Source organism: Chlamydotis macqueenii, chromosome 25, assembly GCF_036417535.1.
Source record: "Chlamydotis macqueenii isolate bChlMac1 chromosome 25, bChlMac1.mat, whole genome shotgun sequence".
In the NCBI taxonomy this organism is placed as follows: domain Eukaryota; kingdom Metazoa; phylum Chordata; class Aves; order Otidiformes; family Otididae; genus Chlamydotis; species Chlamydotis macqueenii.
In genome coordinates, this window is record NC_141580.1 from 1,879,937 (window position 1) to 1,906,254 (window position 26,318).

Sequence of the window (26,318 nt, forward strand, 5' to 3'; positions counted from 1 at the left end):
TCCGCAAGCTCCGCCCCCGCACGCGCTGTTACGGTAGCCAATCAGGAATGCGCTCACCCTTAAGAGGCGTCACCTCTCGCGCCAGAGCCAATCAAAGAGGAAGACGAGACTCAAGCCGTTCCCTCTCTCCCTCCCCCCAGCGGCGGCACAACCAATCGCAACAGGAGACAGCGGCGTAAAGCCCACCCCGCCCGGGGAGGACCAATCGCAAGCCTCCTCTGGCGCTCCGCCCCTTCCCCGCGAAGACCACTCAGCGCCGCCCGGGCAGTGTTTGTGTTCCGCGCCCGGGGAGGTCACGTGGGCCGGCCCGGTTTCTGTTTCACCTTGGCGAGGCGAGGGGCGGGGGTCCCGGTGCGCCCCCCCCCCCCCCCCCCCCCCGCCTCCCGCCCCCCCCTCTCCCCGGGGCACGGCGGCAGCGGGACGCGCAAGGCCCAGCCGCCCCGGGGAGGCAGCGAGCCGGGAGAAAAGCGAAAATAAAGAAGCAAAAAGCTTCGAAACAGCCAGGGCGGTAGCACAGGTTCAGAGCAGCCGGCTCGCACGGCCCCCGGCGGCGCCCCCCGCCCCTGTCTGAGAGGAGCGGGGGCTTTCACCAGCTTTTCGGGTTCCCCCCCCCTTCTCTCTGAGCTCTGCTCCAAGCACAGCACACGCTGCAGCCGTCATTTGGCTTCGCGCTAGGAAAAGCTGTTGAGGGCAGTTCTAACACGCGTTCTACCGCTGCGTGAGCTGCCGGGTTCCTGCGCCCCCTCAGCCGAAAGCGACGACCCCTCACCACCGCCCCTCCCAGGCTGAACCAAGGGTTTAAAAAATACACAGCTGGAACGAGGCGAGCAGAACTCAGAAGGCCGTTTTTCTCCTGGAGCAGACCCCCGTTCTGTCAGACACACACGGCCTCGCCGCCCCTGCTCCGCGTTTTGTCCCGGCCCGCGCGCGGGGTCCCGTGAACCCCCACGGGAGCTGGAGGAGCACCCTTCTCCTCTGGCTCCCTCTCTTCCCCACCACCGCACGCCCGTGACTCGAGAGCGCTCTGCTGAGCTCGCGTTTCCAGAGAAATGCTTCTTCCACCGTCTTCCATCTCACGGCACCTGCAGGGATCAAGTGCTACTTAAATCAGAGGGACAAAAGCCTGAGAACGCCGACCCAGGAAGGAGGCTCCGGGGAACACGGGCTCAGGAACGGCAAAGTCAAAGCTCTGGATAGGGCCACGGGAAAAATGGAACGCTCGGGATCTGGGGGGAGGCAGAGCCGAAGCCCTAAGTCCTAAAGACAAGAGTTTGTCCAGTGCTAAGCGTTTGGGAGTCTGCCCCCACCGCCTTTCTCACGGTCAGGCTGCCCCGAGGTGCCTCGCCTCCTTTCGTCCCGCAGTCCCACACCCGGCGGGCGCAGAGGAAAAGGTTCCGCCACCCGCCCAGGGCCTCAGCAGCCGCTCGCTCACCATCCTCTGACCTTCCTCAAGCATCATTTCTGACCACGTCTTCCACTTCAGCCTTACAATTACACCACGCTGTTTGATTTTTTTAACAGACATCACAACACACAGGCTTTTTTTACCTCGTTCTGGTCCCCTAGAAGATATTTTTAGTCCTTACTCACTACATTTCACCATCTCCCCTCGCCGTACCCCGACTGACCCTACACAGCACACTCCACCTGCTCCGGGCCCAGGCCCGCGCTCTGCCTCCAGACGGACACAGCAACGCGAGCTTACGGAAAGGAAGCATCTGAAAGTGGAAAGGGTGGGGCTGATCTATCCAGCCCAGGAGCCTGGGAAGCAGTGGCATGGCTAGATAAGAAAAGGGGGAAAGGCACGAGGTGGCAAAGCAGCCTGGGCTTCGTGCCAGCCTCTCTGGAGAGGAGAGGCTGTGACAGCGGCAGACAGTTGGTCTCCCCCAGCGGCTATCGCAGCAGAGCAGCACTCCCCATCGCCTTCCTGTATCGCTCCGCTCACGGGGCCGGCTGTTTCTATTTGCACGTCACTGGGCAACAGACGGGGAATCAGACAGTGCCATCTTCTTGCTTCCGAAAAACCCCGCGGGCGGGGGAAGATGGGGCGTACATTGCAACGCTGCAGCCACTGAGGGGAAAGACGGAACGTACCTCCTGATGAGAGCACCGCGAGACAGAAACCACTGCTTCAGTTACAGAGCGCAGGAAACAAACCAAATGCCAGGCATCAGACTAATCGTCCTTATCTCTTCTAGCAAGGAGTGCTGCCAGATCTCCGATAAGGTGGAAACGCAGCACCCCAGTCACACCAGAGACGCACTGATCTCCGCTTAGGACTGTCTTAGGGGAACGTTCCAGAAAAGCAGCAGTGCTAGGGGGCATTTCTGGGAGTTAGCATTCACCAGTAGGCAGTTCAAGTGTCTCTCTCTCTTCACTTAATCTTACAACCTAAAATTAAGTTTTAAATCAAAAAAGCCCAACAGCTCTTCCTATCCCAGCTCCCGCTGCACAAACAAGGTAAAACCATACGGAGCTGATCTTTGAAACCTCGCTGGTGCTCCGTATACAGACATTTCTTCAAGTCAAGGACACCCTTCTTGAAAATATTTCCTTCGCAAGGTCCATAGCAGCCATCAGCAAAGAAACAGGAAATTAAATGTAAGGAAAAAAATGGAGAGGGAAACTACCAAAGTACATGTGTCTAAAAGAACAGAAAACTGCAACAAAAACTAGTTATAAATGGCAAACAGAGGCGTTCGGGCCATATTCTTTTTTCACTGATGGACTGGTAGCTCAGCTTTTCCAGGAACCCTTCAGAGTCAGTCCCCCCAACCTAGAAATTCAAATTCACCTTTCAGTTTCCCTGCCACGCTGTCTTTTTAAGGCACGGCAATTTGAACCCAGTACTCACAGCTGGAACAAACTAAAAATATTCACTCCTCTGTGCTGTTTTGCTTTAGCATAAGGGAGGTCACACAGCTGTGCCTCCGATTGTTCTCACCGTATCTCATGCTATAAATACCGCAAGGAGTAGCGGAAAAAATTAAAAATGAAGTGGTTCAGCACAACTAAGCTAAGCGCCACTCCATCTCAAGTCCAAGTTCTGCTTTCACCAAACGCTTCCCTCAAGGTTTAAAACCTCACATTTTGCTTTATTATGTAGGAAGAGGCAGCTACAGCTATTCCGGCTCAGGTGAGCTGCACATTCTCAGCCATCCAGGTCCGTTTCATTTGCAACAAGAAGAGGCCTTTCCGTATCTTCCCCAACGACCCACGCCACAGAGCAACCATTGTAAAAGTAAAGTTCCTTCGTTCCTGCAGGCTACACAATTGCGGCCATCTCCCCGCAATTAAGGTTCCGACATGCTGCACAGTAGCAGGAGTAACACAATCTTTTACAAGGATCCAACTCCCTACCATACGCGGCCCGCTCGTTCCCGTTGCTTCAGCCGCAGCAGTTTCTGTAGCCTTCTCTCCCTGCACAGGGGAGCTGACCTACCGCACCACCAGTTCACTACCCTCAGTCTTCAGAGCGCCAGGAAGCCAGCCATTTCGTCACGATTGGCAAACACCACAGACCTGCAGAATTCTCAAACGCATCTCATGGCTACGGACCGAGCCACTCAGCGAGTTCCGGAAAGTCACCTCGTAACCCCACGGCACTGTCCAGTTGCTCAGCATTTACAGGCACCCAGGAGAGTATTTTTGTGTAACAGGGCTTGCCTTCCCTCCCCCATCAGACCCCCGTGAGTACACCCTACCACACAGCCCAGAACTCCTACCCACCGTGCTTTAGCTTTTTGTCAGCGTCACTCGAGGAAGTGACAGGCAAATAGGAAACATGTAAGGCTGAATAGCTGCCACTGCAGTCCTGCCGTTCTGGTCCAGCGCTCAAGTCCTAAATGAGATTATATTTCTGGCTGTTTGCTATGGGTAGGAGGGAGACAGAGCTTAGATTTAAAGTCCTGATCAGCTGAGCATGAACGTGGAAGATCAAAGGGTCACTCAGCATACAAGCTAAGCTTTCCCTCATTGTCCTTGAACAAAATTCCTCTCACTCCAAACTGTGGAGTAAAATGCCTGCCTGTCTGCCTCCCACTCTATCCCCAAGAGAGATGGCTGCATTTCACTACTGGACAGTTTCTGCACTCAAATGTTTTGAGATGAAAAGCTCTAAAGAGCAGCAAGATAAATAAAACTACAGTTTATTAAAAGAGACTAACAGATTATTCACCAGACCAGCCAAGCTATTTCACAGTCTGGTCATGCTTGCAGTGAAAACAGTGGGAGTTTTGGGAACAGAACACAAGCACTGCTAAGAGTAAGGAGACATTATGAAATAGATCATTTCACTAAGTCATGGAAAGGCAGGAAGCCTCTCCTAATAGTATGAATCATCAATACACCAGAAAAAGAGTGCACTTAAAAGTAATCACTAACGTCCAGCACTGCCAATATTGTAACGCAGCACGTAAATAGAGTACATAAAAGGAGAGCAAGTCAGTCAAGCACCAACAAACCGGTGCAGAGCAGGCAAGGGCCTCAAAACAGCAGCTGTAACAAAGCACATCCCATACCTGCTGCTGCAACCTCCTCCGCTGCTGCCCGGGGTCCTTCTGCCCACTACAAGAGCACGGTCATCCCACTGCTGCGACTCCGCAGCTTCCCCTGCTGGAAAACAGACACGGCAGGGATCAGTTTGTTATCTTCTTTGGGATCCTTTCATCGTACACGTCCAGAAGTTTGGGTGAATGATTTCCAGTTTTCCTTTCTACGACCATTACCGGCGATGGCATTCAGGGCAGTCCCTGCTTTGTGCCAGGCTGTGCATCTACGCAGGAGCTGGCACGTGACTGTTCAAAGTGACACACAAAGGCTCTCTGCAGCAGGACACAGCACACCTAGGCGGCTCCTGGACCTGTGATCTGTGCTGGGAGATCCCACTTATCTCATCCTAAGAGCGGACTGTTCCTCCTCCCATGCCCAACTTACATGGATTCAGGAGTGAGCCAACACCAGAGACTCAGCAAGATCTCCCAGAATAATATGGGCTGCGTTAGATGTAAAGCGTTCACTGTTAAGGAACGGCAGCTGGCTTGGGAGAACGCGTGTTAAAGGAAGATTTATGTTTTTAGGACAGGCAACTCTTTACGCAGAAGAGTGTCAGCAATTAGGCCTCTAGGTGACCCATCAGCTGTTGTTGGGCAAAGCACGACAGCTCAGTCACACAGCACTACCTTTGTGTTTCCCAAAACTGAATTAGATTAGAAAGTGTTAGAAATGTGATATAGAAAAAAAAAGTTTACCTAAAGGGCTGTATTTGGCACAAGAATATTACTCCCTCATAGATACAAGGTAGTCCCAAGACAAGCTCCCCATAAGAGCTGCTGAACTTTTCCAGAACATGGAACTTACGAATTTGGAGGCACAGGTAAATAAAACTGTGTGGTAACAACTGGCACAATGTAATTAGGAAAAAATGCAGACGCTGAAGAAAATAACCTACTTGGCTCACCTCAGAGCTCAGCAAGCCAGGAGTTCATATGGGAAGAAACTTTTTTTTTTCGCCATTTATAATTACAAAACCAGGAGTTTCAAAGGAAATCAGCAGTTCCAGCTGGCACATAAACCTTATCCTAGGAACAGCCATTTTGCAGCAGTGCACTTCTAATGGGACATGAGCCCCCACAAAGCAAAAGCATTGCTCGCTCCAACCTTTACTTATCTGACAAATTTCTCCAAGTAAGACAACATGGTGAGTTTTTTTTTTTGTTTTTAATCAGAGGTATAAAGGACAGCGGTCATATGGCATAATGCAAACTGGTGTAAAAGCTACTGCTCCCATCTTGTGCTAGGCTTCCTTCAGATATATCCTCCCACTCTCCAGCCACTCGGTACTGGCAATTTGCATTCGGTTTGGTGTTTCTTTGGCTCCTTCAGTGTTAAGGCACAGAGCTAATCAGTCTCCTAGGAAACTAAGGGAAAGATAAACCTGCCTAAACAGAGAAGCAGCCAAATTGATGCATATTTGACATCAGAGTAAATCAGACCAGTGTACCAAGCTGGTAGTGGTTCGTTGTTCTCAAAATTGTTTTGCCTAGCTCTGGTTCTTACCTCCACCTTGTCTTCCTGTAATCCTCTCCTACTCCTTGTCTTAAGGCTCTTTATTTTCTTGACCTTCGGCTGAGGCTCCAAGTTTGGGGTGACATTTGGTTTCTCTGTTACCTGCCTCCTATTTTGACTCTGGATCTAAACAGTCCTAACGTCCTAAATTATCCCTCTGCCTCCACTACTGCAGGCAACCACCTGAAGCACAGAATATGGTGATTTGGGACCACTCTTTAACGAGCGGAGCAAGCAAAGACGAATTCTGTCTCTATTATACTCACATATAGCCTGTTCCTAACATCCCCAAAGTTCTTACTACAACCAAGATACTCACATCAGCTGGAAACTGAGCTCCAAAGTCCGCGGCCAGCTGCCCACAGTACCACAGTCAGTTTTGAGAAAAAGAACTGCCCACAGGACAGGCTCAGAAACGCCAAACAGGATAAAGTTTCGCCTTCACTTCCCGCAGTAGTGTCATTTTTGGTGACAAATGTTTCTTACACCTGTGAAAGTTTGTGTTGTTGGGCTGAACAACATGAGCAGAGTTTTCCTTTAAGGAAGCATGCAGCGGACTTGATTGATTAGGAAGCAAGGCATTTTAACATCAGTGCCAGGCAGTTGGAGAGCACTGCCTAGACTGGAAGGAATGTATTAAAGGAGCAGATCACAAATCCAAAAGCAGAAAAGAGAATCCAAAAAACTAACCCATTTTGGCAGGAACAGGACAAGGATGGGACAAAAATATCCGGTCTATCAATAGGCTTTAGTCCTGCCAGGGCAAAATGTACTTTTACTGCAACTATTTAATAATTAGATTACACTATGAGACCCAGGGGAGGGAGGGAGGGAGGGAACCAGGAAGTGTGGCTATATTCAGCTGTCACTAAGTGAAAAACTTCTGCTTTCAGCAAAACACAGACTGGATCTTTTTTCTATCATGATTAAAAAAAAAAATTTTTTTTAAATTTTAAAAAATTTTTAAAAAAGACAGAGAAGTAGGCCAGACTGGGTTGACCTTGCTCCTGATGCCAGAAAACACAGGCTCCACTCAGATGCCTGCGTGCCAGAGCCCCAGGGAAAGAGCGAGCGCATGGATTCTGTTCAAGTTTGCTGAAACACCCCTGTCCGTGTACAGCTGGTTGTGTTCTGCAAGACCTCCAGCTCAATGCACAGCACATGGCCACGATTTTCCATACGGGGGGGGTTCTGTGACTATTTACACTGCAAGTCAGTATCCATTCAAACCCAAACCAGCTTCAGGCTTTAAAAAATAAACACACACCTTCCCCAGCTGTTTGCTGAACTGTCTGCAAACACATCCTCTCAAAACTGGAGTCCTCCTGACGTGTAACAGCTGATGATTTTTTTTTTTCCAATGTGAAAGTAAAAAAACCCCAAAACCGCTATGCCAATCTACCAGTAAATCTCACAGCCTGTAGTAGCTTCAGCACTACGACTTTCTGAATTAAAAAGATTTGCTGCTGTTGGGTTTGCTTCTGAAATGTACTAAGGCCCACTGGAGAGCTGGCCTCTTCAGCTGTAAACAGAAGTCAAGACTCAAAAATACCCAGGGCCAGGCTCACTGCTAGCCCACAGCAGATCTTCTATCACGTTAAATTCTGTGCCTTGCACCTTCTACCATTTGTACACACAGATCTGCACTTAACCCCTTTGCACGTCACTGACTACACTTTGTCAAAAACCAAGTTCAAGTTTCTCAGCTAGTGGCAGAGTAATTTAGGCTCCAAGTCCTGCTCAGAGCCAGGCCAACATAGATCAGGTTGCTCAGGCCCTGTCCAAAAATCCAGCCAAACAGCGGCGAGCCCTCCGTTATTCCACAGTAAAAGTGCCCTTGTGAGAGACAGCGACCCACTCCCACTCAAATTGGATCAGGAATTCTCCAGGCTTTACACGCTTGGGCCAAGAGGTTCTCTGATGCTGCTCTTATCTCCCAGACCCACCACACCCAAAACCCAAACATTTAAAAACATTAAGGTGGAACTCAAACCAGAGGGAAGCCACATCTACTCACCTTCTGAAGACGTGAAAGCAAAAGCAGCAGTCGTCCTGGATCTCCATATCCGTATAACGGTGCACTTGTGTAACCAGCCCCCAGAGCTGGACTGAGATGATACCTAAAAGCAAGTAAGATTTATTCAAGTACAGCACTTCAGATACTTTTATAGCGTATTTTCATTATATAGCGTTGCTCTCACTTGTTTTAAAGCGCACTTAAGAAGGTAATGTAGCCCTGTAGGAAAGCATCACTGCAAATAACACCCAAAGCAATTAAAGTGAATGCTTTTATAAAGCACTTGGCAAGTGAAAAACCCAAAGTACTTCACAAGCATTCATTCTGCTTTGTAGCAGTTCCTACATAAGCAAGTCTACTTCCTATTATCACCAATACTTGCGATGGCGATATCAAGATCCCACAGGCAGCTCCGTCAATGCCGTGTCTCCAGAGCAAGCGGGAACCAAGGCAGGCTTAAAGCTCTAATCTTCTAATTTCAACCTACTGATGCTTGTACCTGTTTACGGAGATTGGTTTGCGTGAAAATTCCCTTTTCATTGCCTATATTTGCTAAGATTCAGCAAGAGACTTTTTTTTAAAAAAAAAAGCAAACTAAAAAACCGACAGTGAGTGTACCTAAGCCTAAGCTCCAAAGTTTCAGCGAGGCTAAAGGCCTAGAGAGATTTCAACAGAGTCAGCGAGATCTTCAGGGCCAAAAGATTTCGGGTAGCTAACTCTGCTGACAGCAGTGGCAATCTGGCACCTACTCAACAACCGAGGATTTAAAAAACAAAAATCACTTTTGTGTGATTTAACATGAAACTTCAAGTCATCAAGCACTCGCTAAACTTTATTCTGGTGCAGCATTAGGAAATTGCTCGTCCCCTACCTGGAAAATTCTGAGAGTTCAGACTGCAAGCCTGTCCTAAGCCCCCTACTAAAGGGAGCTTTACCCCAGTGGGGATCCTTGTAAGCAGAAGCTACCCCAGTTCTGCACCCTGAAGAAATCGCTCCCTCTCCTCTCAATTTCGCTCGTTTGCTCAGGGTGAGGAAGCTGTTTCACGCACTGACATCTAGCGGTGATGCCGCTACGATATGGACGGTATCTCCCAGCATACGCAGCCTCTCAAATTTCATGTCCCTTTCGATTTTTCCCCAGGACAGACCTGCAGTTTCAGCTCCCACAAAAGCCAAGGCTGGAGCTTCTCCAGTAACGACGGCACGGGCCACACGGCCACGGGCTGCACACATCCTTCATTTTTATTTTTGACATAAGCCTCCGAAGTTTGGGCTGGATTTTGAACTGAAGCGTAGTAGCAGTAAGTTAAATCCTTGCAGTCTGTTCTGCTGGCAGCTACACAGACGCAGGAAGGTTCTTGTAAGCTCTGCTATGTCATGACACTACCTGATCGTTGCTCTTCGGAGAACGGGAGACAGCTTAGCAAGCACAAGGCCACCCTCCCTTCCTCTGCACACAGCAGACACTCTAGAGTCCTGTCAGTTCAGTGCCCAAACTGCACAGAGGACTTGCAGTCTGCATTACCACGTTAATTATCAGGAGACAGTCAGACAGCACGGGGAACGGGATTCCTGGCTTCTGCTCAAGTACTGCCGCCTCTAGGAAAGTTATCAAACACCACCCACTTGTGTTTGCGCTGTTTTTCCAGCAACATCCTGTTGGTGGTGAGAAGTCCTGCTATATGCGTTAACATAAACAACTTATTTCAGACACCAGCTCCAGTAACACCTCGAAGCTCTAATTAATATTTCACTTGCTTATCTGATACAATTAAGCACTACAGCTCTCATATACTGCAGAATTTTTGAAAGAGGAATCTTTTTGCTATCAACAGGCAACCATTTCAACGGGACGCAGTAACACGCAACTCTGCACGTGGTCATGGCGTTCTTTAGTCTTTTTCATTCAAACAAACCTGCAATTGAATGTGGGTACTTGCAAGATCCAATTATGTTATGCTAGAACCAGTCTAAGCTAATTATCATTTTTCTGCCACAGACATTCTATTTAATACAAGAAGAGACAAAAAAAAACCCCAAAGCTGCAATCTAAAAGCTCTTTGAAATCCTCTTCATTGCTCCTGCTGCCCCACATTTCCACCAGATCCCATTATCATTTTGCAACACCAGATATACTCACTCTTGAGAGGCCTGAGCTTTGCCTCATCAAAAATACACGGGAGATGAGCAACTACAAGGTGTTCAGACCAACTCCTCCCTTCTCTTTCCACTAAGGAATAGTGCACTACTTTTCTTAGTTCCCATTCCTCTTGCCCTTTGAGACGACGCTTTAGTTCATCCCAAATTTACCTTAAACATTTCAAGTCAGTCTAATAATTTGAGAACATAATGCTCATTAGCTGAGCACTAGATTTTGGCTCAACAGCAGTTTGAAATTCTATTAAATTCCAGGCAGTCTTGTCTTTTTCTTATGAAGTAGGCAGAATTCATGCATTTGTGCAGCAGTGTTTATTCCTGCAGCCACCTTTCAGCAGGTTTGCAAACTGGTTCACCGAAATAACCAGACTCAGTGTTGTTAGTTTTCCTGGGCTTAATGTGTACAATTTTTAGATCAAATGTATGCTTATTTGCAACCAATGCGTACACTCCCACTTCACATACCACACATAACTGCTTCCCATTCCTCTCTGCTTGGGCAAAAGCAGAGGTATTTCATCTTGACTTCTTCAGAAGGTTTGCCTTTCAACATTTCACAGCAGACTGGTTACACCTAGGAGCAATAACAATTTGGAATGAGAGAAATGGTATTACTTGCATGACTAAGGATGACATGCACTCACGGGGATTATAGGATTAGGTCCTGAGAATTTCATAATCGCTGAAGATAACCATAGTTGGAAAAAAAATCTTGTGTTTGGCTAAATACCCTTATTTTCCCCCAGGTCTTTAGAGAAAGCACGGCACTATCGCTCATAGACAGCGCTGTCACGTTAATGTTGCCTATGTATTAGCTTTAACCAGCTATCGGCCTAATTACAGCCAGGGACACAGCTCTTGCAGCACGCCTGGCCTGCGCAGGGGACCACACGGGTGAACTGGCTGCCCCTCTGCTCCAGGCCAGCCACAGGCCCGAGTTACGAGAGCTGCCTCCAGCCGACTACAAGGTGCCAGCTCACATTCACCCCTGAGAGAACGCCGCAAGCAAAGCTTCAAAGAAAATCCCCCCCCTCGACGACATTTTGAGAGTGGAAGAATTAATTAACGGCAAGAGCCTTTCCGAAAGAGAGCCCAAAGCAGCACACCCCCCGCCAAGGCCTGCTAGGCCTCTGCGACGGCCGGAGCCAGGGCCCGGGAAAGGCCGCTCCCTCCCGCGGGCCGCGGGCAGGGCAGGCGGCGGCACCCTCCCGCCAGCAGGAGGGGGGCCGGCAGCCGGGGGCGCGGCGCTCCCCGCCTCCGCCTCAAGAGCAACGGGGACTCACCGCCTTCCTCCACCCAATCACTCCATGGACCCGGCGACGCGCCTCTGCCCGGCCCCAAGATGGCCCCAGCGGGAGGGCCCAGGCTGCCCGAATCCAACATGGCTCCCTGGGGAAAACAGCCGCTCCCGTCCCCGGGCGTCGCCGGGAGCCCGCTGACTTCACACCCGCACTCAAGATGGCCGCCGCCGACCCCCCCCCCCCCCCCCCCAGCCCCCGCCAAGAATCCTTCAGCCCGAATCCAAGATGGCCGCCGCCAGCTTCACCGTCAGCGGCGCCGCCGGGATACCTGTCCGAATCCAAGATGGCAGCCCCCGCTGGCGTGAGGCTGGCTCGGGGTCACGTGACGGGGGGGTGTGGACCGTGTCCCGGCGGAAGCGTGAGGGACCGAGCAGGGAACGGGGACTGGCGGCGGCGGGAGCGGGCTGGCGCCGCCGGAGCAGACGTGCCGCAGGACGGGAGACACGGCTGTCACCACGGAGCCCGCCAACGCTAACACGGCGGCGACCGCCGCTTCGCGGGCCGGGGGCGCTGGGGACCAGCCAACCTCGCTGCCCCCGCCCCCACCGAGGATGCCGCGCAGGAAGGTGAGTGCGGCCGGGGAACCGGGCAGGCGCCCCGCGGGGGAACCGGCGAGCTCGGCTGCCAGCTTTTCCCCCTTCCCCACCCCCTCCGCTACCTCTCCCGGGCACAAAACCGGGGGGAAAATAGCGGCCTTCAGCCCCCAGCGCCCGCCTCGCTTACTCCCCGAGTGGCTCCTGCACGGGCACGCTGGGCGCTGATTGGCCATCTTGCCCGTCACTCATCGCCCCCCAACGGTTACCGTTTCCCTTCCCCCGCGCCTGCGGCGCGGTCTATCTCTCGGCTTTTCCGATTGGGCAGACGGTTGGAGAGCTGGCCACGTATTGGTCGGACTATATTGCCGGGCTGGCGGCTCATTGGCCTCCGGGGCTGCCCATCTACGCCCCCACCGGTCACCTCCCCGCGCGTGCCTTGTGTCTCCCTTCCCCCATCGCACTGCGATCCCCCCCCCCGCCCGGTTGATGTTTCTGTTGGAGCGAGGCTTACCCTGATAGGCTGCCGGCTGCCGTCAGTCACGCCCAGCAGCCGCGCCTTTTTGCACTCTAAGCTGTCATTGGTGGGCTCTGCCTTTCGGCCCCTCCCACGCGCCTTGTGATTGGCCGGGACGGGCGAGTCTCCGCTGGTCGCAAAAACAAAGCGGCGCGGGGGCTGCGCTCGCGCCTCGGTGCGCGCGGGGGGGGGGGGGGGGGCCCTCGGCAGCCGTTCCCGCCCTTTTCCTCAGGCGGGCGCCGGCCTCGTGCCCTCCCCCGCCCGCCCGCCCGGGGCTCCCCCTGCCCGCGCCCCGCGGGTCCGCCCGCCCCGACCGAGAGACCGAGACCTCTCGCCGCCCCCGCACCCCGGCTGTCCGGTCGCGGGGAGGGATCCTCGGAGGCCTGGTGGCCGCCCGCCAGCCCCTGAGGCCTGCTTGCCCTCAGAGAGCCGCCCAGCCCGCGAGGCCGCGCTGGCGGTGCGGGACGAGGTGAACGCAGCTGCGTGCGCGGCCTCTTCGGGCCCGGCCTCTTCGCTGAGTGCCTTCGTTTTCTCTGCCTTGCTCCCGCCCTGGCGCTGCCCTGAACCGCTCGGTGGCGAAGAGCCGGTCTGTCCGTGCCTGTCTCCTTTCTCCGCCGCCTGCTCTCGCGGTGCCCTGTGCTCTGCTGTTGGCTTGGCAGGGTGAACCGAGAGCGGTCGGCTCAGAGTGTATCCTGTCCAGCCTTGAGCCTTCAAACGCCTTGTGCTTTAGATAAAACTGGGTGCTACTGTGGTCTTTTCTTAGGACCAGTTTGCAGAAACTTAATTACTGAAGGCACTGACACTGCGCATTTGTTAAACTAAAATATTTTCTCCAGACTAATACACTTGACATTAGTAAGTTTGTGCATGTTATTGTGTCGTCTTGAATTTATCTATCTAGCATCACATATTTTGTCTTTTAAAAAATAATATAAACATGATATGCAAGTTTGAGTGCTCCCGTGCTCATGTCTGGCTCTGTGGTGTTGCAGAGGAACGCGGGCAGTAGCTCAGATGGAACAGAAGACTCTGATTTCTCAACTGACCCTGAGCATACAGACAGCTCTGAAAGCGATGGCACATCGCGGCGGTCTGCCCGCGTGACCCGGTCCTCAGCCAGGCTCAGTCAAAGCTCTCAAGGTAAAGGCTTTATTTTCTTAAACAAGGAAGAGAAAAGCAGCCTTTTAAGCGACAAGAGGCTCAATGTACTCTGTATTCCTGACCTTTAGAACTTAAATGTTTGGACTTCATACCTGAATAAAAATATTTAACTTTTTTCATTGGCTATTAATGTACCGCAGCAAAAAGTAGTCTTTATATGTGCATACTGCACAAATGAGGTAACACAATCTAGAAATTATCTTGTGGTGGAAGTCAGAACTTAAGTATCCTCTGTTCAAAAAGTAAAGCTGTCTGCTCGTTAAAGGAAGTAGGAATCAAGCACTGTGATTCTGCTCCCAGCTTTGTCTAATTTTTCTCAGAACTCTAAATGCTTTCCATCTAGACAGCTATATTGATACTGGAGCCAAGCTTGAGAGTGTTTAGAGGTGAAAATTGTTTTTGTTTTGTTTGTTTGCTTGGGGTTTTCTGTACTGCAAGGGAAGATGTATTTTCGTGACTTGCTGATGTTGGCCCTACTCTGCAATTAATGCAATCAACATATTGCTGGTTATTTCGTGTGCTTCTACTTTGGCGTCCAGATTGTAAGAGGAAACATTGAATGTGTCCACCTCCTCATTTTTAGACTTACCGTAGTAATTTTTTGGCTCTTAGTTAATAAGCTGCCATCTGGCATCAAGGGGAGGAAATGACAGTCGATAATAACTTATTCCCGTTGCTCCGTGTATATGCTTTGATAAAGGATCTGTTTTGCGAGAAATTTTATTGCAGGGAAGGAATAGACATCCATGGTCATCTGGTAATTAGGTCTTAAAAACAAGAGGGAAGGTGGTTTGGATGTGTGTGGGATGCCTGTGATGTTTCTAGGTTACAAAAGCACTGTTTTCATGCAAAATAATTGCTTTCTAGTCTTATGAGCAGTATAGGATCGCTAAATGACACCCGAGGTCTCAAATGCAGCTCCACACCAGAAGCAATCTTGCTGTTTTCAAGGGTTATCTAAACTCTGATAGTTCTTATCTAAACTAACGGTTCTTTAGCTTTCCAAAAGGGAGCTGGATTGTAATTACTAGTTAATTAAGTCCAGAGAAAGCTGGTCTAATTCCAGATTTCTCAGTGTTCATAAAAGTGTCAAAAGATTTAAGCTCAGAAGAACAGAGCGTATGTTTGTGATGACGTGCGGCAGTGAGCAGCAGGACAGAGCTCTGTGGTGACACCCAGCTATCAGCGACTTCAGAGCACGTGCGAGGCAAGTCGCCGACTTACAGTGGTTGTTGTGGGTGTAACTGTGGTGTTTCTATGGAATCAGATTCCAGCCCGGTTCGTAATCCACCGTCGTTTGGAGCAGAAGAGCCGGTGTATTCTACGCGGAGGGTAACCCGCAGCCAACAGCAGCCTGCTCCCGTGACTCCGAAGAAATACCCGCTCCGGCAGACTCGCTCGTCTGGGTCAGAGACTGAGCAAGTGGTTGACTTTTCTGATAGAGGTACGTGAGGTGCGGTGAGGTGTTGAAAGTTTGCAAAATGCTGTTGGAAAGCGTATGTGATGCCATTCTCTGAGGGCACAGTATGATATCCTGAGGATAGAGGGTTTGAGACAGCTGTCTGGAGTTGCTTTACGTATTTTTTTGAAAGCTTTCTTTCAGGCAAATTTGTAACATCTTGATCCTTATTCAGACACTAAAAATGCAGCGGATCACGATGAGTCTCCACCTCGTACCCCCACCGGGAATGCTCCTTCTTCAGAGTCTGATATTGATATCTCCAGTCCAAATGTATCCCATGATGAGAGCATTGCCAAGGACATGTCCATGAAGGATTCTGGAAGTGACCTGTCTCACCGCCCTAAGCGCCGCCGCTTCCATGAAAGCTACAATTTCAACATGAAATGTCCCACTCCTGGTTGTAACTCTTTAGGTAATTTCAGCTCCAGGATTAATCTGTTGGGTTTTGCCTTCCTCCTGTGATTTTCAAAGTCCTGCTTAGTTGAGTTATAATCCTAACGATACGCACTTAATTAGGATTTTCTGGCTAGGAGTGTTTGGGGGATGATAGGATAAAGAACAGGTTAGGAGTATGAGCACACACGTGGGAGGAAAATGCAGAGTCTTGCAGGCAGGGTACTGATCTCTGCCGGAAGCAGGTTTTCAGAACCAAGTTATTGCAAACCTCTGATATACCTGGAGGCTTGCGTGGCGTGCAGCTTTTGAGTTAGCATGAAAAAGATTTTCCTTCTTTATTCTTAAAGCTTGTGCCAGGAACCGTGAAATGTGCTCCTCCTATTCCACTGGTAATAAACTGAGCATGCTCCTTGAGAAGCTGATAGGAGGGATCTGCCCACCTGGGATACTTTTTAAACTCCTTTATGATCGTATGTTAAAAGTGGTTTTTCTTCTGGTCCTTTGCAGGGCACCTAACCGGAAAACATGAACGACACTTCTCCATATCAGGGTGCCCACTGTATCATAACCTCTCAGCAGATGAGTGCAAGGTAAATGAGTCTTCTGTTGTGTCTTCCTTATGCTCTTTTTTAAAAAAAAATGCCAAGTCCTGTCATTTCTGAACAGAAAATAGAGGTAGCATGTTCCAGCTGATGTCTTTAGCTGTAAGACAGCAGCACTTTTGTATTAAGTCATCTGTGAATTACAGTTCAGAAAATTCACTGAAAGAGAAAAGGAAAAGATGAAGGCTTTGACAGTAGCTTGCTGCAGCCCTGACAGGTGAATTTTGGCTTCCAGGTGCGAGCACAGAGCCGGGATAAGCAGATTGAGGAGAGGATGCTGGCCCATCGGCAGGATGACAACAACAGGCACGCCACCAGACACCAGGTGGGCAATCTGCACACAGTGGGGTGGCTGCTCGGTTAAAAGTGGAAAAACCTCAGCTTGTCCTTCCCAGCAACAATGATTTTACCTTGATCTCCCTTTTTCCCTTCTCAGACAAGCTATCGCGCTGCGTCCTGACACTCCCCATTTGTCATCTCCAGTTTGTTTCAGCAAGGGCAGTTCATTGCATCCCTTAAATTAGAGACTGGAGCAGCTAGTGAGAGCACAGAGGTGGCATTGGCCCGTAATATTACAAAGGAGGCTGGAGCTGTTCTCAGGGTGATCTTTTCTGGGAGCTTTGATGTGTAGGACAAGAGAATTCCTGCAGAACCGTAAACTACAATTTTACTGTGACTAAATAGAAAAGAATAAAAGCAGGGGAATTGCATTTTTCAGTTCATGAGTCTTGGCCTTGAGTCAAGATGACTTAATGAGTCAGCTCTGAGCTCGGCCACATGATTAAGCAGTGCATAAGCAGTGCACCCTGTCTGGTGGGACTGAGGTACATTGGCAAAGACAAGCTGCGGTAGGAAGAAAAATTTCCTGGTTTACATACCTGTGTTGTACCTGCAGTGCCCTCTTCCTAGCACAGGATTTGGTTCGGAGGCAGCAAATGTCATAAAGTGAAAGCCAGGACAGAGGTCCTTTAGGGTGGGAAGGTGAAGAGAAATGTTTGAAGTGGATGAAGCCTAGTGAAGGTTTCCACCTCTGGTTTCTTTCAGGCACCAACAGAGAGACAGCTGCGATACAAAGAGAAAGTGGCTGAGCTCAGGAAGAAGAGGAACTCGGGACTAAGCAAGGAGCAAAAAGAAAAATACATGGTAAAAGCAGTATTTTTATTCTTTCATTCCCTCCTGCCTGGAATGAGACCACTAAGCGGGAGTTTGGCTTTCCCACTTATCCTGCAACATTCTCAGCTAAAGAAGCTGCAAGATCCAACAGGTTAGTGGCAGCATAGCAGCAAAACTTTGTATTATTTTACCGTTCCAGGAGCACAGACAAACCTATGGCAATACTCGGGAACCTCTACTTGAAAACCTGACAAGCGAGTATGACCTTGAGCTTTTCCGAAGAGCGCAAGCGCGGGCATCTGAGGACCTGGTGAGACTTCTCACTCATGAATATATATCCTAGCAAATGTCTTTGTTAGAAACATGAATGCTTTCTGGGTTTTGCTGTACTTGTTCAGTTAGAATTTGCAAGAAGAGCACCTCCAGCCCAGCCAAGTCAGCAACGTCAAACTAGGAGTAACGTTTAAGTGCCAGTCCTTTGGGGGGTTTCCTGAAGGTACCGCTGGAGCTAAGCATTTGCAGTCATGAGTGCTGCAGTGCCCGTAAGAGGAATAATTATTAACAGTCCCACTTAATGGGTTTTGTTTTCAGTGAAAGAATGGACAGCTTCACCTGCTGAAAGAATGGCTAAGTAGTGATGAGAGGAAAAGAGAAAAGCTATTTTGACAGTAGCTGGTGACTCTGGAGTGGAGTTCCAAAACTTGTATTGCTGAGGCTTCTGTAGGTGCTTTCCAAAGCTACTTTCCATCTCCAGAGAGGAACCAAAAGATGCTTTGATGCTTACCAGTGACAATTGCAGCTGGGATATCTAAGGCAGAGCATTAGGCTGCATCCCCTCCCTACAGATTAGGAAAAAGCCTGAAGTGGCAAGGAGGTTACATAGCTTTGATGACAGAAGGGATAGGATCCTAGTGTCAGCCTGCTGCTAAGTGCTGATTCACAGGACGTGTCCTGATGAACAGTCACCAACTGTCCTGCTTGTGGACAGGGCTCAGACTGAGCTTCATTGAGGAGAGGTCTGTAGGGAGGGGTCATTAGACGTGGTCACACTGAAAGATGAATTTAGAAGACTTGTAAATAAATTATTTCCTTGAAGGAAATAAATAGGGCCTCCTTCCTCTACCTACTTTTAAATTTTTTTTAAAATAATCATCTGTTATTTTCATTTGTAGGAAAAGTTGCGGCTCCAGGGCCAGATCACAGAAGGCAGCAATATGATTAAAACAATCGCTTTTGGGCGTTACGAGCTGGATACCTGGTATCATTCTCCCTACCCAGAGGAGTATGCTCGTCTGGGACGTCTCTACATGTGTGAGTTCTGTCTCAAATATATGAAGAGCCAGACAATACTGCGCAGACACATGGTAAGGGCTAGGGCAGAGCTGATTCCTGAGTTTTAAACCTGATGTCAGCGTGTAAATGTTTTAAAACATTACTGTTGTTAGCTCAGTTGGTCGCTTTAGTAGGTGAGAAGACTGCATGTTTCCTGGTATATCCAGTAGCTATTATAACCTTTTCCACCCTTAAAACAGTAGTGTCACCCTAACTTTGTTTTCCTGTCACAGGCAAAATGTGTTTGGAAACATCCACCGGGTGATGAAATCTACCGCAAAGGCTCCATCTCGGTGTTTGAAGTGGATGGGAAAAAGAACAAGGTAACTAACTGTGATTGTTGGGCCAGTCTTGAGTGTGGCATCTGTCAAACATGCCGAGCGCTGCTTTTCCTGTAGGGAAACACGATTCAAATGGCCCTTTCTCCCTCGAATTGCAGAAAGGCTTTTCGAGTCTGATCTGCCCATTTTTGCCATTCTGGCAGTAGTTCCGTCTGCATTGTCTTTGTGGTTATTCCTCAGCCCTGTTGTGCTCCAGCAGTTCCATCTGCTATCTCATACCACAACTGGAAACGTGTGTTAAGATCCCTTTCTGAAGGTTAGTGGGGAGATTCTGTGCTTGGCCTCAGTGGATCGCTACAGCCCGTCTCTCATTCACTGTGAATTCACAGTCACGTATGGGGTAGAGTGGCAAGCAACCCGATGTTACTGAGGGTGACTTCCTAAACCCTGAACTGAAGGGTGGAACGTGAACCTGCAGCTGCAGATTCAGTGCTCGGTAGTAGCACCATGCTTGTACCCTGTCTCTGGTTGTGTCCAGCCTTGAAGGCTTCAGAGGAAAGGACAAAGAAACAATTTCAAAAGCTAAATGCTGCACTGCTGGAAGTTGGGAGGAGTCTTTTCTAGTTACCAGAGATAACCTTGAAGCACAGGATTAATACAATACAGTGCAAGCAAGCAGAGATCCAACCTCCTGCTCCCCTTCACTGAGGATGTGATGTTTTGGGCATTCAGCGGTTGGTATCGCAGACGTCAGTTCCCACCCTTAGGAAGCTAGGCTTATCAAGTTTCATCACAAATTGAATTGTTTCCTGGCCCAGCTGCTCTGTTTGAAAGACTGTACGTCATTTCTCAGATGATTCAGAATTTTCTTGTCGTTTCCTATGCATGCCTGCTTTTGTCCACTCTTGGGATGTTCCACTGTAATAAACAAGTGTATCCTATTCTCTTTTTGCTTCTAGATCTACTGTCAAAACCTGTGTCTGCTGGCAAAACTTTTCTTGGACCATAAAACGCTGTATTACGATGTTGAACCCTTCCTCTTCTATGTCATGACAGAAGCTGACAACACTGGCTGTCACCTGATAGGATATTTCTCCAAGGCTAGTTGAAAATACATACGTAGGCATTACTGCCTCACTGGAATGAGATTTAGGACACCAGTTATCAGTACTGAGTCTCTCCTCCATGTTTTTGCAGTTCAGGATTTGTTGCTTTTAGGAGTAGATAAAGTTTCAAACCTCACCTGTATGAACTGTTCTTACTGTTTGCTGCAGGGGTTGCAGGGGCTTTGCTGGAGCATCTTTCCTCATTACTAGCAAAAGCCAAATCACCTCCAATGAACTGTTGTTGCTAGGAAGCATGGTGGTGTCTTAAATGTAGTCAAAAGGAATGGTAAAGAAATGTACAGAAAAATATATTAAAACAAGTATTAGTCACCATGATTATTTTTTTAATAAAGTACTTGGAGGAATAAAAATTCTGAGGTGAAGAAGCAGAGACGTAACTCCAGTAACTTAAGCAGATCCCACTGACTTACTTAGTCACTGGCCAAGCTTAGAGTAGGAGCCGGTTTTCTCAACTGTTTGCTCAGACATGTTGCCTACCTAAAAAATAGCCAGTCTGTTTGTTTAGCCGCACATTAGTGAAACACATTTCCTGCTCGTACTTCAGTACAGAAATAGTGATTTCCCTTCTGGACATGGTGATATCATGCGATGTAGTTAGCTTAGATATTTCGGTCAGTGGAATTCTACAGATAGGAAGAATACTCTCCCAAACAAAGTGCAGGAAACTGTATTCCTTAAATCATGGGAGTCGAAACTGTATAACTATCTAAAAATGCTCTAAAGAAAAATCTGCATTGATCTGAGGATAAGTGTGTCTGAGTCTCTCCTTTACCTGAACGTTTCAGTATACACCCATGTGCTTACCATGCTGCTGTTATGTCGCTTTCTTGTTGCATGTAAACCTGGTAGAGGTGGTAGTGAGGGTGTTGCTGGCTCCTTCTCAGGTACAACTCCATGGCCAGCCATCCTAGGCTTAAAATTGTGCACCAGACACCAATGTAATGGCTAATAAAGTACCAATTTAATGGCTGATAAAGTAAGACGCTAAGCCAGGTTGGTAGCTGAGGGACGATTGTGTTTCGTGTTGTTAGGCAGGTTTTTCTACTGTTGCTTCTTTTACCTTGCGTTGTATCAGTTGCACAGGCTTGTTCGGTCTGTTGGGATTATGATGTACCCATTGTTTGTACAGATCTAGACCTGTTAATGTATCCTCTCTGTGTCCTTGTTTTTAGGAGAAGAATTCCTTTCTCAACTATAATGTTTCTTGTATCCTGACAATGCCTCAATATATGAGGCAAGGTTACGGCAAAATGCTCATTGATTTCAGTAAGTATAGAGAGAGAAATTCTGGAAACGTATTCTGTCCAACATGACAATTTCACCACGGAATCTAACGTATCTGGTGGTGGCTGAGCAGTTTTCGTTATAGCTGATTTCTGCATGTGCTAAAGAAGGTAACAGTTGGGAGAGAGTAGTTTAAGGATAAGTAGATCTTCTTTCCTTTACAGGCTATTTGCTTTCTAAAGTAGAAGAAAAAGTCGGCTCTCCAGAACGCCCTTTGTCTGATTTAGGTCTCATAAGCTACCGTAGTTACTGGAAGGAAGTTCTCCTTCGTTACCTGCATAATTTCCAAGGAAAAGAGATCTCTATAAAAGGTATGTTTTCACACTAAAAAAGCTTGCAGTGAATTGGTTCAGGAACACCTATGGACCTCATTCACTTATTTTCCTCAAATACAAGGCCGGTCATGCTTGACTCATGAATACAGGTGTTTGTGTAGCAGCACAGCTAGTGGAACATTCCTGTCGTTGAGTATGGCTCCTTTCCAGTCCTGCCCCCATTAAAGATAAGCCAGCTTGCAGAGTTTTGAAAGTATGTAATGGCTTCTTCTTTTAAAAAATAAATTTTTAAAAAAGATTCAGCAAAGAACTTTATCCATCTGTAGATTAGAATGTTAATTTTAAAAAGAAAAATGGCTCCACTGAGAGGCCTTCAAATGCTTTGGAAAAATCCTAAGACTATTTGGACTTCTTTTAATAGCTTTTTTATGTTTATGGCTCCTCAGAGTATGCAGCATTTCATAGAAATATCAAGGTAGTTCTGAAGAAGTGGCTACATCTTCTTTCAGAGGATTACACCTTATTAACTCGGATCCTAAAATTAGCATCACTAAATCATTGCGATGTCTAGGCTGGCTTTCAGTTTTTTGGAGAGCTGGGCTGTTTCCGTACAGCTCTGCATGGCTTGCATCTGCAGCCTGTGGCTCTTCGGGCTGCTTGCAGTCAGTCAGCCCTCGTGAGTAAAATGAGCCAAGGCAAGTTGCACAGCAGCGCTACAGAAAACCGGGGTGGCCAAAGTACGCAAGTCGTGGGGCAACAGTAGCCCTGCATCTGCCTTCTTTAATATCTGCAAGGCATTTTGTGTGTATCACTTCAAAAGGAGTTGCGTAAAAGTTGTAGTGGAAAACTAACAATTACAGGCTATCGAGGAGGAGTTTGTTTCTGTTCTAACATAACCTGATACTGGTTTGCAGAAATCAGCCAGGAGACTGCAGTAAACCCTGTCGACATTGTCAGCACATTGCAGGCGCTTCAGATGCTCAAGTACTGGAAGGGAAAGCACCTGGTCCTAAAAAGACAGGTAAGGCTTGTGATGGCTATTTCTGCATCTTTGTTTCCTTATATTTAGCCGTTAGGTTCGTATGAAATTGCTGAAATCAGTATTTTCTTTGCGTTGCGCTGGGTTTTCCAGCCTTTTCCTTCTAGTGGAGCAGCACTGTAATTTGCAAATGCAGTAACTGATAAAATGTGACACGGACGTCCGATCTGATTCTTCAGTAGTGTAGAAATATGCTGTACTGACCTTGCTTTTCTGACGTGTGCAATAACGTTACTCAGTGTAAGCAGCTTTTTAGGGGGTCAATGGATCAGCATTTCCATCATGCTCCTCACCGTGCCTGCCCTTTACTGGGCAAATGGATGACACAGAAGTGAGCTGAACTCATGGAATCCTGAATGAGTCCTGTTTGTATCCTCATTCCATAGAAGAAAAGTGGCTCGTAAATCCCCAAATGTGACAGCATCTCTCTTGTTTTCCCCTCCCCGAGACTTCGCTTTGTAGCTAAAAGTAGTATTGTCAGTGTGACTGGAAGGACTTCTAGAAAGCACTGTGGAGGAAATGTTATTTTTGTCGCGCTCAGCAGTTGGTAGGCTAGTCGTCTTCAGATTTGCGGCTTAGATGTGCGGTGTTGTACAGTGGATAATTCTCCATCGTGGATCGTTTGTTTTAACCTGCGCTTTCATCCTCTTTTCCTTAGGATCTGATTGATGAATGGATAGCCAAAGAGGCAAAAAGATCCAACAGCAATAAGATAATGGATCCCAGCTGTTTGAAATGGACCCCTCCTAAGGGAACTTAACTGTCTGTCACTCCTGAAGCCAGTGAACCCCAGCAGTAGGAAGTACCCTAGGGATCTCTGTTGTATCTGTTGCTGTTGTGATTGGCTGGTACAGTACCCTCCCGAAAGATCAGTTCCCCTTGGTACTGTTCTGGCCCGGATCTTTTGTGCACACCACAGACGCTAGTTCTGAGGAACTTTATGTTTCGGCCTCAATGAGGTTGCAAGGATTGGATCTGTATAGGACCCAAACGAAGCTCCTAGCAGCACTGGCCCAAGGAGTTCTGATACCTGGTACTGTACCTGTCCAGTCACTGGTCTTACCCTCATGTTCTTATTCCGATGAGGTTGTGTTGTGTCCTATAATCTGGTTGTTTCTTCCTTCAGGTTCCTTGCGTTCTAAGTAATGGAGGTAACTTCTGTGGCTTTTGAACAAGGTCTCAAAATGCTTGTTTGGAGAGAGTCTGGTTTTCCAACGAGCTGCAGTTACGTTGACTTCAGCATTTTTAACGAGTCCTGTCTGATGGACTGTTCCATTCCATGTATCAAATAGTTTTAGTAGGATAACATGCCACCTCTCTCAGCAGTGTTTTCCGTATAATATAGCAGATCTTCACGTAGGTAATACTGCACAGTCAGAAGCTTGCATATCCCGTAACCGAGTGGTGTGATTGTTAGCGCTACCCTGGAGGAGTCACGGCTGAGTGTGTGAGAACATCATGGGCTGAGACGTCTCAGAGCGTTGCTCTTGGTCTGTGCTCCTGTTGGAGATATCTCTTTGATTATAAGTTACTGGTTTTTCCTGGTTTATCTCTTGGAGTTAGTGGGTTGCTTTACACAGAAGCAGCCTGTTCACTTTATCTCAGCAGATGTATTTTTCTCAGAGCAGTCTTCCTTGAATTGTAGGTCTCTTTGTATTGGAGAGGATTTTTTTTTCCTCTAGCCTCAAGAAATAAAAAGTTTAGACAGATTTTTGCTAGCCTTGTCCAAACAGCCACAGAAACTCTACAATGCAAATATCGTCAGTCGTTGGATTGCCTACAGCGTACATTCTGTGCATCAGTGGCAGCTCCAGTTAGCTGTGTGGATGGTTTGCTTCTCCGACAGTGCATTCTTGTTTGTCCTTGTAAAACAAAAAAACCTTTTACTTCCTCCTTCCCATCAGCACCACCAGAAAAAAAACTATTGTACAATGGCTTTCCAGTATAACCACTGTCCTTGTGCCACAAGTTTCCTATATGGCTCCAGTGTGATAAACAGGGGGGACAATCTTGGGGTAGACGATGGCAGCGTCATACAGTGCCGATTTCATTTAAACCTTCCAATGCTTCCTCGTTGAATGGTGCCTGAAACGAAGCACTTGCAACGGACCGGTGGGTAGGAGCCGTTCCCTGTGAACCACTGACCCATCCTAATGAGGAAAAGTTCTCTGTCGCTCTTCTGATGGTTGTCTGCCTGTCTCTGCCTCCTTAAAAAAAAAAAAAGAAAAAGAAAAAAGCTCATCAGTACGTGGTGTATACCTTGTGGGCATTACTGAATTCTGCTGTCTCATGCCCTTTGCTCCTGTATTGTAACTAACTACAGATACTCATGAAACTATCCAACCAAGTAGATCTCTTGTGGAGTAGGGAAGAAGGCCGTTCTTGTGCAGAAGCGAAACCCTGTTCCCATGATGTGGTAGAATGTGCTATTCTTGTATCTACTTCTCAATAAAGCATGTTCTCTGCCCAAGTTTATGCCTTCTTTTTATTTTTTTTTTCAGTCAGATGCTATTCTGCATCTCCAGTTACGTGAAGCTGCTGCTTTTATGGTGCCAGGGACTGATTTTGAACCCGTCTTTGTGCCTGACATTGAAGGGTTGTGGCTGGAGCGGCCTCTAGGTTGAACCTTTCAGAAATAGCCTGGATTTTGTATTTGCTCTAGAGCTTACTGTGCGCAGGACGCGACCATGAGGAGCGTATGGATGCTGCCAGACACTGGCAACTTAAGTATGTCATGCAAAACTGAGATAACACCTGTCAACCTGGAGTTCACTGAAGAAGGAAGGAGTTATCCTAGAAGTGATGGCACTAGACTTTTAGCCTTTCCTTCTGCGCTTCCATGGCCAGACCTTGCTTCTGGTACTGCGGGAGGACTTAGGGCAGTGAAGTCTCTGATCTTCAACAAACAGTGTTGAAATTCAGCACATTTCTCAAACATTTTGGGTCTTTGATATAATATCTGATACAAAATGATTAATGTACACATCTGCTCCAGCTCCCTCCAGAGATTCTGCTTTTCTACATAAGTATGGGAGTTAAAACAGAGCAGGGAATGTTTTTGGGCTCTGGGCTCTAAGCTCCAGAGAGGCCAGGGTGCTGTTCAGAGTAAGGCTGACATGTCAGTCATGGCCTGGAACGATGCCCAGCGTATAAAGAAAGAGAGCAAACTGAGATGGAATGCCTTGGTAGTTGTGTTGTGATTGACATTAAAATCAAGGACATGTCCCTGAACAATGATGTTTGTTTACTCAAGTCACATCAAGGCTCTTCCTAATTCTGTCTTGTTTTCCTTAAGACAGGTTTTTAAGTGTTTGGTTTGAGAGCATTGCTTTTACTTATTTGAGCACAGTTTTGTAGAATACCAATTGCCTTTTTTGCCTTCTTTTTTGTTTGTTTGGTTTTGTTTTTCTTGCAAGTACAGAGAGATGCAGTGAGATTTACTTTGCCGATAACTGGACAGAGAGGCAGGAGGATGAGGGTTTTATTCCCCACACTGCTCTGCTGTGTGAGGGCCAGCCCCTCTCCAAGCTTTGGGTTCCCTCCAGCCCTTATTCTGTCAAGTCTGTTTATGTTGTGACTTCTCTGAGGCAGGGACTGTCTCTCTGCATACGGACGGTTCGTAACACGAAGGGGTCCCATGCTTGGCCGAGACCTC

At 48.0% G+C, this 26,318-nt stretch overlaps 1 protein-coding gene and 1 long non-coding RNA gene across 3 annotated transcripts; one reads left to right on the plus strand and one right to left on the minus strand.

Annotated features, from left to right (window-relative positions):
* Window positions 1-817: 817 nt before the first annotated feature.
* Window positions 818-11,799, minus strand: LOC147597699 (uncharacterized). Its single transcript, XR_015261084.1, has 5 exons — window positions 11,524-11,799; window positions 10,706-10,814; window positions 8,084-8,186; window positions 4,521-4,614; window positions 818-1,082 (listed from the first exon to the last, which is right to left on the minus strand). It is a non-coding gene; the product is annotated as an uncharacterized LOC147597699 (long non-coding RNA).
* Window positions 11,800-11,870: 71 nt separating this feature from the next.
* On the plus strand, window positions 11,871-25,133 carry KAT7 (lysine acetyltransferase 7). 2 transcript variants are annotated; one of them, XR_015261081.1, is made up of 16 exons: window positions 11,871-12,107; window positions 13,584-13,731; window positions 15,020-15,196; window positions 15,387-15,626; window positions 16,118-16,200; window positions 16,448-16,537; window positions 17,257-17,355; window positions 17,525-17,635; window positions 18,498-18,689; window positions 18,891-18,980; window positions 19,898-20,038; window positions 21,238-21,331; window positions 21,514-21,660; window positions 22,539-22,645; window positions 23,322-23,696; window positions 23,790-25,133. XR_015261081.1 is itself a non-coding variant. In XM_086766413.1 (15 exons), the coding sequence occupies exons 1-15, from the start codon at window positions 12,093-12,095 to the stop codon at window positions 23,421-23,423; spliced, it is 1,836 nt and encodes a 611-aa protein (XP_086622539.1). In that variant the 5' UTR covers window positions 11,871-12,092; the 3' UTR covers window positions 23,424-25,133. The 2 variants fall into 2 exon arrangements, 1 of the variants encoding a protein (XP_086622539.1); XM_086766413.1 differs by having other exon boundaries at window positions 23,322-25,133.
* The last annotated feature ends 1,185 nt before the right edge of the window (window positions 25,134-26,318 follow it).